Source organism: Triticum dicoccoides, chromosome 5B (genome assembly GCF_002162155.2).
Source record: "Triticum dicoccoides isolate Atlit2015 ecotype Zavitan chromosome 5B, WEW_v2.0, whole genome shotgun sequence".
NCBI classification, from domain to species: Eukaryota; Viridiplantae; Streptophyta; class Magnoliopsida; order Poales; family Poaceae; genus Triticum; species Triticum dicoccoides.
In genome coordinates this window covers 682,880,279-682,892,807 of record NC_041389.1, presented here as the reverse complement: position 1 = coordinate 682,892,807, position 12,529 = coordinate 682,880,279, and the positions used below count along the sequence as shown (strand labels likewise).

The 12,529-nt window shown below is 44.2% G+C and overlaps 2 protein-coding genes across 2 annotated transcripts in view; one reads left to right on the top strand and one right to left on the bottom strand.

Annotated features, from left to right (window-relative positions):
- LOC119312601 (disease resistance protein RGA4-like) overlaps nucleotides 1–1,998 on the bottom strand; it is a 12,833-nt gene extending 10,835 nt beyond the window's left edge. The window contains exon 1 of the mRNA XM_037588335.1: nucleotides 1,112–1,998. Coding sequence (XP_037444232.1) covers nucleotides 1,112–1,899 — 788 coding nt within the window. The 5' untranslated portion in view covers nucleotides 1,900–1,998. The remainder of the gene's footprint in view (nucleotides 1–1,111) is intronic.
- A 1,723-nt stretch (nucleotides 1,999–3,721) lies between these two features.
- On the top strand, nucleotides 3,722–11,615 carry LOC119312600 (disease resistance protein RGA5-like). Its single transcript, XM_037588334.1, has 7 exons — nucleotides 3,722–3,860; nucleotides 3,947–4,756; nucleotides 4,964–7,402; nucleotides 7,483–8,310; nucleotides 8,905–10,727; nucleotides 10,944–11,026; nucleotides 11,248–11,615. Exons 2-5 carry the CDS (start codon nucleotides 3,957–3,959, stop codon nucleotides 10,130–10,132), a joined length of 5,295 nt encoding a protein of 1,764 aa, XP_037444231.1. The 5' UTR covers nucleotides 3,722–3,860; nucleotides 3,947–3,956; the 3' UTR covers nucleotides 10,133–10,727; nucleotides 10,944–11,026; nucleotides 11,248–11,615.
- The last annotated feature ends 914 nt before the right edge of the window (nucleotides 11,616–12,529 follow it).

Here is a 12,529-nt window from a genome sequence, read left to right as displayed (position 1 = left end):
AATTTTTTAGTTTTAGCGAATCTACCAAAAGGAGCCAAATCTTGATGAATTTGTCCAATATTAATTTGTGTAAATTTAGATTATATATATGCATGTCAAAATGTGATATGGGTTAAACCAATGATGAATGCTAAATAATGAATATTGATTGAATATAATTATGTAAAATTTGTTCTAAAGATTATTTTACGGAATGGATGGATGAACGTGGTATTCAAATAATCCATGTACGTATTGGCTTTATACGTGGTCTAGGCTACACCGAATGGAATACCGTCCGTTGTTCTAGGTGGTTTTATATGATTGTAGCGGGTAGGTTTTTATCTAAAATGGGTGGCATCATAATCTTCGAACCAGTCAATCATCTACTTTGACATAGGTATAGTATCGGTCCTGTACGATATTATTGTTATTGATATGTCAGTTTTTTATCTTTTCTGTTGTCAGATTGTTGGTGTGCTGACTGTGTGACGTCAAAAAAAAGATGCAGACTTCAATATTTCATAGTGTTGCGCTAACGAATAAAGTTACATAATCTACTTTTTTTTTACTTTTTACTTAAAAGAAACTCTTTTAAAAGAACGTAGGTTTTATTTTTTACTTTTTTTTTCACCACCACTTCCTCCAACCTTTCATGTATAATAATTAGTCATCTTAATTTACTTACCTTCTGAATCAATTTCGCTTTAGTTTATACTCATCAAACTATAAGATAAATCACGAGCAGAATTTAATAAATCTTTATTTATACAATCTATTAATATGGGCTTGAGAATCATAAGCTAATGTACTGTTAGAATATTTATATCACATTGCAACACACCAGAATTGTCCTAGTTACCAAAATAAAAGTAATCAGTTGCTTAAAAAAGGTACTCCCTCCGTCCCAAAATTCGTGTCTTAGATTTGTCTAGATACGGATGTACCAAGTACTTGATACATCCCAAAGAAAAACTTTATTCCCCGCAAAAAAAAAACTTTATCACACGGGGCTCAAAATCCCAAAGAAAAACTTTATCCGACTTGTATCACACGGTGCGTATAATTACTAATTAGGCATGTCTACTCCCTACACTTCAAGAGAAGAAAGACGAGTTAGAATGATGCTCACCTCTTGTCTTCGGCCGCGAGGCCCGCGATGGACTCTTTGAGAGATGTTGCGGAATCCGGAAAAGCCTTCTGGTGGATCTCTCTCAAGATCCCATTGCCGTCCAGCGAGCGTGCGGAAACCAAAGCGTGGTCTAGTTTTCGCTTGTCGACGCTGTTGTAGACTGCCTCCGCGAGAGTCGTCTTCCCGGAGCCACCAAATCCGACGATGGCAATCACCATCGACTGAATCGGCTCAACGAGCAGCGCCAGAAGCTCCTTCTTGGCCTCCTCGATGCCCACAGGGTCATCGAGGACTGATTCTGCTGGTGATGTGGTGGCGGGGGCGGATGATTGGCCGCCACCTGCACTAGGAGGATTGAATATCTGTATCTGCCTGGTTGTTTTCTCCCAGCGCATCTTGAGCTGCTTCATCTTGGAGGCGAACTTGTGACGGGTGGGATATATCCTCACACGGTGAAATGCCCGATAAGCCCACGATGCACCCTCCTTGCAGGTAACTCGATGCAGGAAGCGCTCTATGCAATCCTCAATATCATGCGCCAGTTCGCGCATCTGCTCAGTGAATGTTGCCCTCAAGGCTACAGAACGACGATGGTCATGTTTACAATCACAGACATCATCATCCATGACGGAGGCAAGCAGAACAACCGCGCCCTTCAAGGATTCGCACTCGTCCTCAACGCTCTTCCACAGATTGTATCTCCCCTGGATCTCGGAAGCAAGATACCCCACGGTGGCATTCAGCAATGGCCTCGCCGCCGCCAGCTCCAACTGTACAGGTACAGCCATCGCTCGGCTGCTTTGGTGGAGATCTGGGGAGGAGACGGAGGAAAGGGCATATGGCTTATGATCGATTACGAGATGCGTTTGTGCTATGCCAAAGTGATTTCTAATGTGGGCTCACACGTGCCATGCCGTACTACTCATCAGGAGATAAATAGTATGGAGAGCGTTGTAGGATCCGGTGACTTTTCTTCACTTTGCAAACAATACCGGCGGTGACAGGCACCTCTCTTGACCGCCCCGAGAACCCGTGAGTAGATTTTTTTTTAAAGGAGGATGACCCTGGTCTCTACATCTAAGAGATGCATGCAGCCATTTTATTAATTATTCACAAAAATCTTATAAAGTAATACATTAATATGTCTGAAGCCGTCATCTTGGCAGCAACTGTCGCTATTCCTATCCATTGATTAAGGGGTGCAGATAGTGTGAGCCGAATACCCAGACCTCTCACCTAGCCTAACATCTAAAGTAGGAGGCCCCGACCAAGCCACATACCGGGTCTGGGGCACAAGCTGGTCCGACGCACTCTCATAGGTCGTCGCCACCGTCTTCCATCAATCCATTTTCAGAGCAGGCACTGACGCATCGACCTTGCCAGGCCTGCCGTCGACGCCCCCACGACGCCAGACAACGCCTCCTCCCTACGCGTGTTCATCATCACGCATCTGTCGCCAAGACTTTGCCACGCCTCGCCGCCGAGACTCCACGACGTCGATGCGTCACAAGGAACGCCACTCCACCGCATATGCCGTCCACTAGTCCCTCCAAGAATGATGCCCTCAAGAGGGGTACGACGCACGAGCGCCGCCGTCATCCGATCGATTGATCTAGGGTTTCCCCAGCACGTAACGGATAGGGGTCCAGAGCTTCTCCATGACGATGCCTTCAAGAAAGGGACGACGCAGAGGAACGCGCCATCGTCGACCTTGGCAACGTGCCAAGAGTAGGGTTTTCATCCGGATCCACTCAAGGACCATCCATCCAGCATCGTGTGCACGGGACCGCCACCGATCACCGCCGCCGCGCATGGAACAGGCCACACCGGTCAGATCAAATCTGACCGGAGACCAGGCCCACCATGCCGTCGCCGTCGTTCCGAGGTTAGATCTGATCTGACTCGCCGCCGCCGCGGGCACGCAGCCAACGTACAACGGGCGGCCCCCACCACGTCACCGCCCCGACTTGAGGACGCCGCCGATCCTCGCTCCCACCCGCCGCCGCCGCGTGGGGTTGTTAAGTAGTTGAATTACATGGGGTTGTAAAACCCTTGTCAAGGGCGAAAGGATTACACACATGACCCTATGGCAGGCTAGCGAAACTTTGAACCCATGATTCAAGAAATCGGTTTGCAGATGGACCACGAGCACCTCCAATGCCACATCAAGACATCTATGGCGTTGTTGCGCACCACAATGACAGGAAGTTGGCGTTGCTCCCGGAAGAACTTGGTGTTGCGGCTCTTCCAGATGTGTATTTGGTCGTTGTGCACAATTTTCTAGTGTTGTTTGGTGTGGAGGGCAGAGTAAAAGACTTATTTTAGACACATGTTTCTCCACAATGCTGTTGATTAATTTGTAAAAATATTTATTTTGTTTCAAGAAGTCTGATGTAGTACACATGTAATTTGGGGAAGTCAATGGGCCATTATGCACTTGAAGATATATGTCAATTTCAAGAAGCTAGTGTACTAATGTGCAATTTCACCTAGTGTATTGTGCAATTTCACAAAAACTTTGAGCTTAGTATGTAAATGGCCAGCACAGGAAACGTCAGCTAAGTGGTGCCACCACATAATAGAACATGATTCCATGTTTCAGTCCTCCTACATACTCTGTCCCCGCACAAGTTGATACAGGTGATCTCAGAAGAAGAGAAAAATATTGAGTTGGTAGAGTCGATTGCTTGCACCTAGTGTGAAGATGTCCGTTATCTCGGATCATTCCTTGATTTATTCTTATTATTAGGTACATATTCATGATTTCTCGTGTTCTTCTTCATGTTCAACTTTGGTATTAGTTCAGCAGACTAACATGTGATTTGATTCTCACAGGAGGAGGGGGATGGAGGGTCCGATCAGCGTTTCCCAGGGAGCCATGCGCTCCCTTCCTGGGAAGCTCGAGTGGCTGCTGTCGGAGCCCAATGACAGGCTGCGGAAGGGAGTGAAGAACAAGATCCGGACCCTCAAGGGCGATCTCGAGGAATTAATAGACAAGTACCTATTGGAGCCGTCGGAGGTGGAGGCCCCTGCGCTGACGGCCAGCAGCTGGATGAAGCAGGTGCGCGAACTCTCGTATGACATCAATGATTTCGTCGACGGGCTCGACCGTCCCAAGATCCAGAAAGAGTCCTCGCCCAAGATCTCTCGGTTTCGGAAGAAGCGGAAACGCCGACAAGAAATCACCGACGAGATCTCAAGATTCAGGACACGTGTGAAGGAAGCGATTCAGCTGCACAAGGACCATCTTGGCAACTTGAAGATGTGGCCTAGCAGCAGCGGCGCTGCTTTGGATGAAAGGTTGCTTTCACCAATACACGGGGAGGCTGCCGCCCTTCCCCTTGTTGGTGTGGGCAGCTCCATTGAAGAGCTTTCCGGATGGCTGGCTAATGATGGAAAGCCAGAACGGAAGGTGGCGTCCATTGTTGGAGTTGGCGGGGTTGGTAAGACCACCCTCGCTAAAGAACTGTACTATAAGCTTGGAGGGCAGTTCCAGTGCCATGCTTTTGTGCGGACAACTCAAAAATCCGACCAGAGGGGGCTCCTCATAAGCATACTCTCACAAGTTCGACCGCACCAATCCCTCGGCGCTTGGGGGGTGCATACTCTCGTGGAACAGATCAAGGGGTACCTCAAAGATAAAACGTAAGTTAGTTTTTCCACTTTTGGCATTAGTATATCTTTACTTCGTACTAAACGTCATATATTTCGTAACGGAGGGAATACTATATAATTGCAGATATTTTTTTACCAGTTAATTAGTAGCATGAACGGAACAGGAAACTAACAAACACGTGTCAAAAAGAATGTTTTTCTTGTTACTCGGGTTTGATAAGGGTATTGTTTTTTCAGGTACTTCATTATAATTGATGATATATGGACTCCATCCACATGGGATATTGTTAATCGTGCTTTGCCCAAGGGTGATCATTGTACAAGAATATTAACTACGACTGAAGTTGAGGTTGTAGCTCGGATATGCTGTGCTGATAACTCCAAGTATATTTTTAAGAAAAATCCGCTTAGTGAGGACGAGTCAAAAGAATTGTTTTCAAATAGGGTTTCTGCCCATCAATCAGCAGAACAATGCCCCAAGGGCATCAGTGAAATCCCCGAAGAATTCATTAGAGAAACTGGTGGTTTGCCTCTAGCAATTATCATGATGGCTAGTCTTTTAGCATGCCAACCAGCCAGCATACAGCAATGGAATTACACAAAGAATTTGTCAAGTCCTTCTTTGGTAAGAAATGCTAATATGGGCGGGATCATAGAACAAGTCTTGAACCTTAGTTACAACAGTCTTCCTCCTTATTTGAAGACATGTATGTTATATCTGAGTCTATATGAAGAGGACAACATAATCTGGAAGGATGACTTGGTTAAGCAGTGGATATCAGAAGATTTTATATGTGCAATGGAAGGGAAGGACAAGGAGGGCGTTGCTCATAGCTATTTTGACGAGCTTATTCACAGGGGAATGATCCAACCTGTAGATATCAGCAGCAATGATGAAGTGCTGTCATGTACAGTGCATTACATGGTACTTCACCTTATCACATACAAGTCCATAGAAGAGAATTTTATAACCACAATAGATCAATTTCAGACCACTCTAAGACTGGCTGATAAGGTTCGTCGACTGGCGCTCCACTTCGGCCATGCTGAAGATGCAACACCACCGACGAGTATGAGACTGTCACAAGTTCGATCACTTGCCTTTTCAGGATTGTTCAAGTGCATGCCTCCTATTGTGGAGTTTCGGTTTCTTCGGGTTCTAATCCTTAAATTATGGGTTGCTCCTGAGGAAATGAGACGTTGCAACCTCACGGGGATTTCAGAACTGTTTGGACTGAGATATTTGCAAATTGATGCATGTCATGTGAGCGTGGAGCTTCCAGCCCAGATGCAATGGCTAAGAGATTTGGTAGCATTGGAAATAGAAGCAAAAGTATCTGCAATTCCACCGGATATTGTGGATATTCCGGGCATGCTGTACCTCTCTGTTCCTAGTGATGCCCATCTGCCCACTGGTATTGGCCGCATGACATCTCTTCGCACTTTGGGGCATTTTGATCTCAGCAATAACTTGGAAGAAAGTGTGATGGATCTTGGTGAGCTGACCAATCTGCAGAATCTTCGTCTCACCTGCTCGACGGCACATCCAACTGATAATCTGAAGAAGAATATGGAATGCCTCGGCTTGATTCTCGAGAAACTAAGCAGCCTCAAGTCTGTAACACTGGCACCTGCAAGCTCCTCTCTTGTAAATACTCTGTATGTTGTAAGTGCTTCAAGCATGATGGTGTCCCTTCCTCCGGCTCTTCTTCAGAGACTTGAGTTGTCGCGGCGCTGTTGTGTCTTATCCAGTCTACCCGAGTGGATTGGGAAACTCAGCAAACTCAGCATTCTAAAAATTGCAGTTGGGATTCTGTCGATCAGCGATATTGATATCCTAAAAGGACTGCCTGTCCTCAATGCTCTGTCTTTGCATGTCCAGACCCCCCCTGCAGGAAGGATCGCCTTTGACAACAAGGGTTTCCTGGCTCTCAAGTACTTCAAGTTCATGTGTGCTGCGCCATGCTTGGCATTTCTCGAAGGAGCATTGCCCAGTGTCCAAAAGCTCAAGCTAGGTTTCAATGCTAACAGAGTGGATCAACACAGTCTGGTAGCTGCTGGTTTTGAGTATCTTAAAGACCTTAAAATGATCACTGCAAAAATTGGCTGCTCTGGAGCTGATGCATCCGCCACAAGGGCTGCAGAGTCTGTATTTCTGTCTGCCATCAATAAGCATCCAAGCACTCTTATAGTTATTGTACAGTGTGTAGATTGGGTTTTGGATGATGAGGAGGATAAGATAAATTTGATACAAGGAAATGAACATTTTGCGATTCATGCTGAAGGCGTCTCTGGTGTGAACTCTAGAAAAACACAACGGATCTGTGATGAAGATGATAGGGGTAAAGCCACAGAAGAACAAGAGCATGCGACTCTCGAAAAACATGAAGAGATTCAAGAGGTCATGTCTGATTTGAACACTGGAAAAACGTTTTATTATGGTGAGGTTAGTAGTACTGAACAAGACCACTTGGCTCTTGAAAAACAACAAGAGATTCAAGAGGAAAGAGTCTCTGCAGGTGTGAACACTGGACAAGAAACATGGATTTCACATGGTGAGGCGAGCAAGGGGGCCTCTATGGAAGAACAAGTAGACATAATCATGGAAGAACAACACGAGTACATGAAAAAGAGCCCGGAACAATCCAATGAACATGTGAACAAAGTCAGTTGGAGGTACGGTCCTTCAATAAACAAACACGTTATTTCCCTTGGTACATCCATTTTTCTTCATCGTCTTTGTTTTATCTTAACAGAGTCACGAGGATTAATCACGTTTCCGTTGATCTCGCAACGGCGGCCATGTGTCCCCTCTTCCGAAAGCTGGCCGAGCTCTTCGATGGGAAGTACAAGCTGCAGAATAGCGTGAAGCGAGATCTGAAGTGTATTCAGGCAGAGCTGAGGAGCATCCACGCTAACCTCGACTGGGTGGCGGAGTCGCCATTCGCCCAGCTCTGGGTCAATGACTTCAGAAAGCTGTCTTACAACTTGGAGGATGCCGTGGACAATTTCCTGGTACAGGTCGATTCGTCCGAGCCTTCCATCAGCTCCAACAGCTTAAGCAGGTGGACGAACAAGATGAGCAGCTTGCACAGGAAGGTCCAGACCCGCCATCAGATTGCTCACCAGATCAAAGGAATCAAGTACCAGATCCAGGATTTGTCCTCCCGACATCGCAGGGCTTTTGATGAATTTGTTGCTAATCCAAGTGCGAGAACTGTTGACCCTCGCCTGTCGGCTCTAGACAATGATGAGAAAGAGACTGTTGGCATCCAACTAGCAAGGGACGAGATAATAAAGCGATTGATAGATGGGAACGATGATTTGTCCAAGCAGTCCATCAAGACGGTCTCCATCGTTGGATTTGCAGGAATTGGCAAAACAACACTTGCCAAAGCAGTATATGATAGCCTTCAATCAGACTTTGTTTACAGGGCTTTTGTTTCAGTTCGTCAGAATCCTGAAGCGAATCAAATTTTCATGGATATTTTATTTCAATTAGACATGCAGAAGTATCTTGAGGCTTTCAATCTAGATACAATGCAACTCATCGACAAACTCCGACAAGTGCTTAAGAACAAGAGGTATGCACCACACACCCTAATGTGTCATTTAGGTGGGTGAGAACTACATTCAAATAGTCTTAGGGTTGAAACATGTATGGCAACGAAACCAGGTTGATAAAATGCAGAGTATTTGAGGGAGTATGTTTTCAAACATCTGCATTGTCAATTTGTAGAAACCAAAGTTAAATTTACCATGTTTGCCCCTGATATGTGCTATCATTATGGTTTGCGATATATTGTGTTTCCTACAGTTCGGTTACTACTACAGTTTATCAGAATACGCCGAAATCTTATATAGGTACTCATACAGTCATATGTGGCAATGGGTGCATGCATGCGTGTGTGCACATATTTGGTTGTACTTTATTTCTCAGAAGAAGAAAAAGTAAACTAATGGTCTGACCAGTGAGATGAAATCAGAATCAAACTCGTGTGCGCTTCTCTAGTAGGTTTCCTTCCTCCATTTCTTTTTCCCTTAGATCCTAAAGTACCATCTTGTACATTGAATAGGTTATTTTTAGTTTCCTTCCTACCCGTTCTGTTTCCCAAGTTCATGTTTTCTTATCAATATTCAACATATTTTACTAACTCGTGCCTTTGTAACATGGATAGGTACATCATTGTTATTGATGATATATGGAATACAGAATATTGGCATATAATCAAATCTGCTTTCATCGATTGTAACTGTGGAAGTAGAATGATTATAACTACTCGGAATTTTAAGGTTGCTGCAGAGATTGGTGAGGTTTACAACCTAAAACCACTTTCTCGTGAGAGCTCTGAAGAATTATTGCATAAAAGATTATTTGGCAGGAAAGGTAACTGCCCTTATGATCAGCCAACCGAGTTGTTTGAAAAGGTTCTCCAGAAATGTTGTGGTGTGCCCTTGGCTATCATTACAATAGCTAATTTGTTGGCTAGTAAACCAATGGATGATTGGACTAAGGTATACAATTGTACTGGTTTTGGGGATGAAGATAATGAATACGTTGAGAACTTGAGAAGGGTAGTGCTATATAGCTATTATGATCTACCTAGTCGTCTAAGGATTTGCTTATTGCATCTAGGCATATATCCAAGAGATTATCAGATCAAGAAAGAAACTTTAATATGGAAGTGGATAGCCGAAGGCATTGTCCAAGAGACTCAAACTATTGATGGATTATATAAGGTTGGAGAGCGCTATTTCGATGAGCTTCTAAATAGCAGCATGATACAGCCTGTAGAGAAGCGTAATGGCATTGTGTATACTTGTAGAGTTAATTTTATGGTGCTTGATATGATACGCTTACTGACAGAAGATGAAATCATGGTTGTCGTATTGGAAGGTGGTAACGAACAACACACATCTGGGCATAAGGATGCCCGTAGGTTGGCCATCCAAAACAGTGTATGGAAGCGCAACAGCCCTTTGTCTGACATGTGCACGCCACAAATGAGGTCGTTCAATGCCATCAGGTGTCATTTTGGATTGATGCCACCACTCTCTAAGTTTTGTGCTTTGCGTGTCTTATGTATGGAAGATTGTACCTTTACTGCAGGCAGTAGTTATCATCTTCGTCATCTTGGGAATTTACATCAGTTAAGGTACTTAGGACTATGCAACTCGCCTATTGATGAGCTCCCGAAAGAAATAGGGGACCTGAAGTTTCTGCAGACACTTGACGTGAGATATACTCTGATAAAAGAACTGCGGCCGTCAGTTTGTTTGCTAAGGCAACTTAGGTGTCTGCGTGTTGATGGTGTTTCCATAAGAGCGCCAGAATGGATAGGGAAACTCACATCCCTAGAAGAGCTATCGTTGGAGAAGATAATTCCCCATCCATTGGAGAACTGAGAAATCTCACGGGACTGAGGAAGTTTAAGCTTGCGACTTTTGATCTGGGTTTGGAGGAAGATTTGGTGCAGTCCCTGAACTGTCTGAGCAATATCGAAGACCTCGAAGTTAAGGGTTCACGGATTGACGCAGATAATCCCTACTGGGAAGGCTTTGTGCCACCAGGAGGACTCCGTTACCTACAACTATGTTTCAGAATCAGCAGACTTCCACGTTGGTTTTATAATTCGAGTCTCCCAAAACTCTTGCACTTATTAGTGCTGGATGTAAAGGCTGTGGTGCAGCAAGATGTGGAAATCCTTGGTAGTTTGCGAGAGCTCCTTTCTCTCACGCTTTTTACGCCGGACGTCTTCCTTGACGTCATGGGTGATGGATCTTTCCCCAAGTTGATGTACTGCAAGACGTCTGCAACGCTCAGGTTTCTCAAGGGAGCTATGCCGAGACTGGTGTCCCTTAAGTTCAGAGTCCAAGCACAGTTGGAATCGACTGCTCGCATGTCCCTGCTACGACCGTGGAGGGGTTGGAGGTAGCATTGAGGCACGCAATCGACACCCATCCCAGTTGTCCTATTCTTAACGTCACCAAAGAGACAAAGGTAAACATTCTGCATCAATACTCCGGACTATGCTTGGGTGCCTTAAGGCACACGCCTCTGTGTCTATGACATGTGGGCCCAACAGGTGGCTAGCTCACATGACAGCAACCCAAAAGCAGGTGCCTTGCACCGAAGCTGCGTCCCAATACTCCAGTATTTAGTGGACATACGTACCTTTTTGTCGCGTCCGAATAATAGTGTCCGTCTTTGTTTCAGACGGACAACAACGATTATCCTGAAGAAGACGAGTGAAGGTTCTCATGCGCACAAAGTTTGATCTGTATGTGCACACGATGAAGGTATATATGCTCCACATGTCCATTTATTTCTTTTGAATATGAAATAGCACTCGCTACATTTCAAAAAATGTTCACAGTTACTTCTACACTGTAACAATATAATATTACCGGTTCTTCTAATGAATTACAATAGGAAACGACGATCCAATCCAAGGCACTTTACTGGATGAACTGTGTCTTTTGGCACCAATTTTAACTAAGTATTGGACTTGGCATTGCAGATACCTCCAAGCGATTTCAGAGGTGCAAGCAGAGATCTCCCCTGCAACCAAGACATTCTTTTTGAGCAACTACGCCTTCCAAGACGTTTAATCGTCATTATTTACCATCCAGATCTCCTTCTATTATTTGTATCTTTGTTCTCCTATTTGTGGTTACCTTTCTTCCATCAGCTCATAGAATATGGTTTCTGCTGCTCTTCGGAGCAAACCGCATTACCTTCTAAGAGCCCTAGTCATATGCTTTGCTTGAGAAAGCCGGTGCTCTATTGATTCTACTGTTGGGTTGTAATCTGTTCTAGCACATTAATGGCATGTACTTCGATAACATATTGTGCAATAGGTAAGATTAGACCATTCAAGATCCTTCAGTAAGCTTTGTTTTAAATGCCTGTGTTGTTTGGTACTCCATCCGTCCGAAAATACTTGTCATTAAAATAAACAAAAAGGGATGTATCTAGACGTATTTTAGTTCTAGATACATCCCTTTTTATCTATTTTGGTGACAAGTATTTTCGGACGGAGGGAGTACGTCTTTAATTTAAAGTAGCTCATGATGTACTCATGTATTTACAAGAAATTATTTGGTGGTGTTGGCTGCTACCTCTTGAGCATGCGTTGGTTTTTCCCTTGAAGAGGAAAGGGTGATGCAGTAAAGTAGCGTAAGTATTTCCCTCATTTTTGAACCAATGTATCAATCCAGTAGGAGGCTCCTCCCAAGTCTGACGCGCCTACACAAACAAACAAGAAACTCACAACCAACGCGATAAAGGTGTTGTCAATCCCTTCACGGCCACTTGCGAAAGTGAGATCTGATAGAGATAATATGATAAAATAAATATTTTTGGTATTTTTATGATATAGATTGAAAAATAAAGATTGCAAAATAAAATAGATTGAAAACTTATATTATAGAGAATAGACCCGGGGGCATAGGTTTCACTACTGGTTTCTCTCAAGATAGCATAATTATTACGGTGGGTGAACAAATTACTGTCGAGCAATTGATAGAAAAGTGCATAGTTATTAGAATATCTAGGCATGATCATGTATATAGGTATCATGTCCGCAACAAGTACACCGACTCCTGCTTGCATCTACTACTATTACTCCACACATCGACCGACTCCTGCCTGCATCTAGAGTATTAAGTTCATGAAGAACAGAGTAACGCATTAAGCAAGATGACATGATCTAGAGGGATAAACTCAAGCAATATGCTATAAACCCCATCTTTTTATCCTCGATGGTAACCATATAATACGTGCCTTGCTGCCCATGCTGT

Bases quoted from the DNA above. Each gene is read 5' to 3' on its own strand.
- LOC119312600 (XM_037588334.1), top strand. From the start codon at position 3,957: ATGGAGGGTCCGATCAGCGTTTCCCAGGGAGCCATGCGCTCCCTTCCT. The intron at 4,757-4,963 runs GTAAGTTAGTTT...TTGTTTTTTCAG, and splicing joins GGGTACCTCAAAGATAAAAC to GTACTTCATTATAATTGATG. The intron at 7,403-7,482 runs GTACGGTCCTTC...TTATCTTAACAG, and splicing joins GTGAACAAAGTCAGTTGGAG to AGTCACGAGGATTAATCACG.